Genomic DNA, 3,906 nt, shown 5'->3' with positions numbered 1-3,906 from the left:
TTTTGTTTTGTTTTGCACAAACTATTGTATACATTGCGTCACTTTCTTATATGTAGCCTATGCTTTTCTATTTTTTCCAATCCTTGTGAGCTGCTAAACTTTCGTTGTTTTAATGACAATAACAATAAAGATATATTTGATTATATTCTACTCTATAAAGGACACAAATATATGGAAATTTGATCTACTTGTGTGGGTTATCCATCCTCCTGCGCACAAGAATTCATGCTAATATTCACTTTTTTTTAGGCTACTCCTTTAACTAAAATTCGCCAGTTGATCGTGCATTTGATATCATAGTTCCCCAAATCCTGCTTTTGAAACGGTCTGCTTTTTAGGAAAATGGTATATGTATTGATTTATCTATTGAGACGTGACTATTTTCCCGAAACAAAGTAAAAATAAATAAAATAAAAAAGACGAGCGAAACTAACAATAATAAGAACAACAAAACTACTGCTATTACTACTAATAAGAACACGGTAATTTTGTTTAACACGATGAAAAGTTTTTAAGAGGCAGGCTTTTAAAGCAGAAACAAGGACAGATTCATATTTACAAATTAAGCGTTATATGGCTTTTAATATGTTAGTAGGTAGGCTAAATCACTGTACTTGGCCTTGAAATCTGAGTCATGTCATCTTATCTTCAGGACCGCGGACAGCTTCTCTTTCCACCGTGCATCCCACCAGGATTTTATATTGATTTGTTTTATTTAATATTCACAGCTGCCGCAAAATGAAGCTGATTTATCTTGTTTTGTTGTCCTTCACCAAAGTCTCACGCTCTCAAAGTGCCCAGCTATTAATATAGGCCTACTGTAGCCTACAAGTTTGAAGCATTTGGGTAGTGTGGAAACAAAAACAAAAGTATGAAAACTATAGCTATAAAACTCACTGGTTATGGCAAACATTATAATGTTTTACATTTATGAACATTTGACGAGTTCACACTTACATCATATTAAACAGATTGGCGTGCTGTCCGGGGGAGGACTCCGGGCTCGGAATTTGGCCCGAACCCAGAGTTTCCCAGAGTATTTAATTAGGTTTAATTATCTGAACGTGCTCCTCCCGAACTTTGTTAATAAAACATAATTTGTATGATTCGTGAAATTCTCCTATTTGCACACATGGCAGAATTCACAGAATATATTTTAAAAACATCTGGCGATAAAATCATTGACTGATAGGAATCAATTCGTGTTCAATTTTAAAGCATGTTTTATTATTCAATATAAAATGTGCATGCAATCTGTCAGTAAAATGGTAAACATTAATTCCAGTTAACGAGATTGATGCAGGAGCCTCACTTTCATCATAAACTGAGTTTGTATCTCGAATAGCTCTTGAATAGCAAATCTAAACAAATATCATATTTAATTTTCATAAGAATTTGAGGCGCCTGGTTTAACACACTTAAAGTCAAATAAATACATTGAAAACAACTTAGAACAACACAACCGTTCAGTAGCACAAACAAATAGATAGTATATTAAATAGTTCACAACTTTGTCTTTTCACTCCTTTCCATTTTGCATAAAACTTTCCGGAGCAAAAGTCGATTTATGCAGGCGGGTGAAATGTGTTTTGCAAAAATGTCTGTGTCAAGTCACTAGTGCTCAGAAAGTGCCGAAGTTCCCCACCCTAGACCAGCAATATTATGACAACAAATACTCAATCCTGAACGGGCTGTACGCGGGCACGGGTGTGTGCGGGATCGAGAGGCACTCGGATGGGGGCAGGAAAGGGAAAAAGTCCCGTTGGTGACGGCAGCTGATCGCAGGGTTCTCGAGAGACCCATAGGATCGGACAGGGGAGCCCCGCATGACACAGGGCATCATGTCCACTCCCCCCTGCCAGGTGTCAGGTTTGTGAACAGGGCGTTCCTCTTTCCTGAAAGGTCGGCTGAGGATGCTGTCAATGGCGAAAGAGCTCGTGAACTTGACGCTGGAAGGAGGCGTCGCGATAGAGTCCCTGCATGTGTCCCCTGCAGCAGCTTGGCTCGGCCCCTCTGGCTCCTTGCCGGTTTTTTTGCTGATGCGCTTTCTCCTCCGACGAAACACTCCGTCCGCGAAGGTGTACTCGCTGTGCGGGTTCAGCATCCAGTAGTTGTCCTTTCCCCACGGCCTGGAGGGATCCCGCAGCACCTTCAGAAAGCAGTCGTTCAGGGACAGATTGTGCCGCACTGAGTTCCTCCAGCCGGTGTAGGTGCCTCTAAAAAACGGGAACTTTTTCATGAGGTAGTCATTGATTTCAGCCAAAGTGAGACGGCCTGTGTCCGAGTCCCGGATGGCCATGGCGATGAGAGCGATGTAAGAGTACGGGGGCTTGGGTCTCCGCGTATAGGGCTTAGCTTTGCTCTCGGCGCCCGGGGGAACAGGTGCGGGACTGTGCGCCACGCAGTCTCCATCCGAGCCCAGCTCGTCCTCCGCGGACATCGGCGACGGGACACTGCCCTCGGCGTCGCTGCACAGCTCCACGGGCTTGCAGTCGTAGTGACCCCCGCAGAAAACTTCCAGTTTCATTCTGTGACAGTATTAACTGTTCGCGCAAAAGCCGCTCTGCTGGGAAAAAAAGTTCCCCAAAACAGCGCTAGAATAGCCACGCGCGCTGTCAAACACAATCCCGAGTGTGAGAGTGACAGGAGCTGTACCTGCTGAAGATAAAGCACTTCACATCCCGAGCGCGCGCTCAGCTGTCTAATATAGCAGCTCACCTCCGGGTAAGCCTACAGGGGGCGGGGCCTCGGGAGCTGACTTTAAGTCTTAAAAAAATCTTAAATCTTACGAAAACACTCAAGGATCATGCACACCCTGTTTTGAAATAAAGCGGTCGAGCGTATGTACAAACATCGCTTTTAGACTCGTGATGAATTGCTTTGTTGATGTGAAACGGGTTTCGTCACTGTAAGGTGGGTTCACCTGCGTCTTTGCTCACCTTTACTCCACGCACTCCCAGAGGAGTTTCACTTCGGGAAACCAGGTGGCGTGCGTTTATCAGACATCACACACCTTGTGCGCAGTGCAGTCAAAGGAAACCTTTAGGATGCAGTACAGTCTTGATGCTAAATATAATAAAGTTTGGACTTAATCATTTCGACAAACCTGGTTTGTTTGTGATCTTTGCTGGACTTTTTATGGAGTTGTATTTGATAAATGGCAACATATTGTAATAATTTCCCAACCTTTTTAAGTCAGTTTAGTTGTTTAGAACAACTGGTTGATTACAGTAAAGACGGATGCATTTTTTTTAAAACAATATCTTTTTTTAAAACAATGTCTTTTTTTAAAAGTGATATCCTGTTTAGCATCCTACTCATACACATATATTGAATTAATGATGCAAATAAGACGCACAATGCCAATTATGAATTCCGTGTAAATTATAGCTGTCTTCTAATTTTCAAACATTTAGGCAGCAGGTTTAAACTCGAGTTAGATTGCAAAGATTGTATTCATAAAACAGAGAATGGACCAATTTTGTTCTGTTGTGCGTCTAAATGCAGTACAAATGAAATACATTTGCTACATAAGCAAGAAGAATTATGGAATCAGGTGTAATGGTTTCATATGTGTGCACTCTTAGAAAAAACTGAGTTCTATATTGGAGTTCTATATAGAACCTTAGGGTTCTTGACTTAATTTTAAGACCACTTTATGCCAAAAAAGGTTCTATAAGGAGAAATGTCTTTAAACATGAAAGTATCATGCAATCATTTATTTCATTCCCCCAGTGATAAAGTATACGTTTACAAACTGTTTAATTCATACATTTTTATTAAAAATAAATCAAAACAAAATTTATTAAAACCAAATCCATAAAATGGTACAATGATGGGAACCCCTATAGCACCTGAAAGAAAGAAAAACTTATATATAGAGCTTTTTTTTTCTTTTAGTGTTTA

General features: G+C 40.8%; 1 protein-coding gene across 1 annotated transcript; it reads right to left on the bottom strand.

Moving 5' to 3' along the window:
- Positions 1–1,208: 1,208 nt before the first annotated feature.
- On the bottom strand, positions 1,209–2,675 carry foxq1a (forkhead box Q1a). Its single transcript, XM_084120074.1, has one exon. The coding sequence runs from the start codon at positions 2,525–2,527 to the stop codon at positions 1,661–1,663; it is 867 nt and encodes a 288-aa protein (XP_083976200.1). The 5' UTR covers positions 2,528–2,675; the 3' UTR covers positions 1,209–1,660.
- Positions 2,676–3,906: the final 1,231 nt, after the last annotated feature.

Source organism: Abramis brama (assembly GCF_963993115.1).
Source record: "Abramis brama genome assembly, chromosome: 7".
In the NCBI taxonomy this organism is placed as follows: domain Eukaryota; kingdom Metazoa; phylum Chordata; class Actinopteri; order Cypriniformes; family Leuciscidae; genus Abramis; species Abramis brama.
This window is presented reverse-complemented; position numbering and strand designations above follow the sequence as displayed.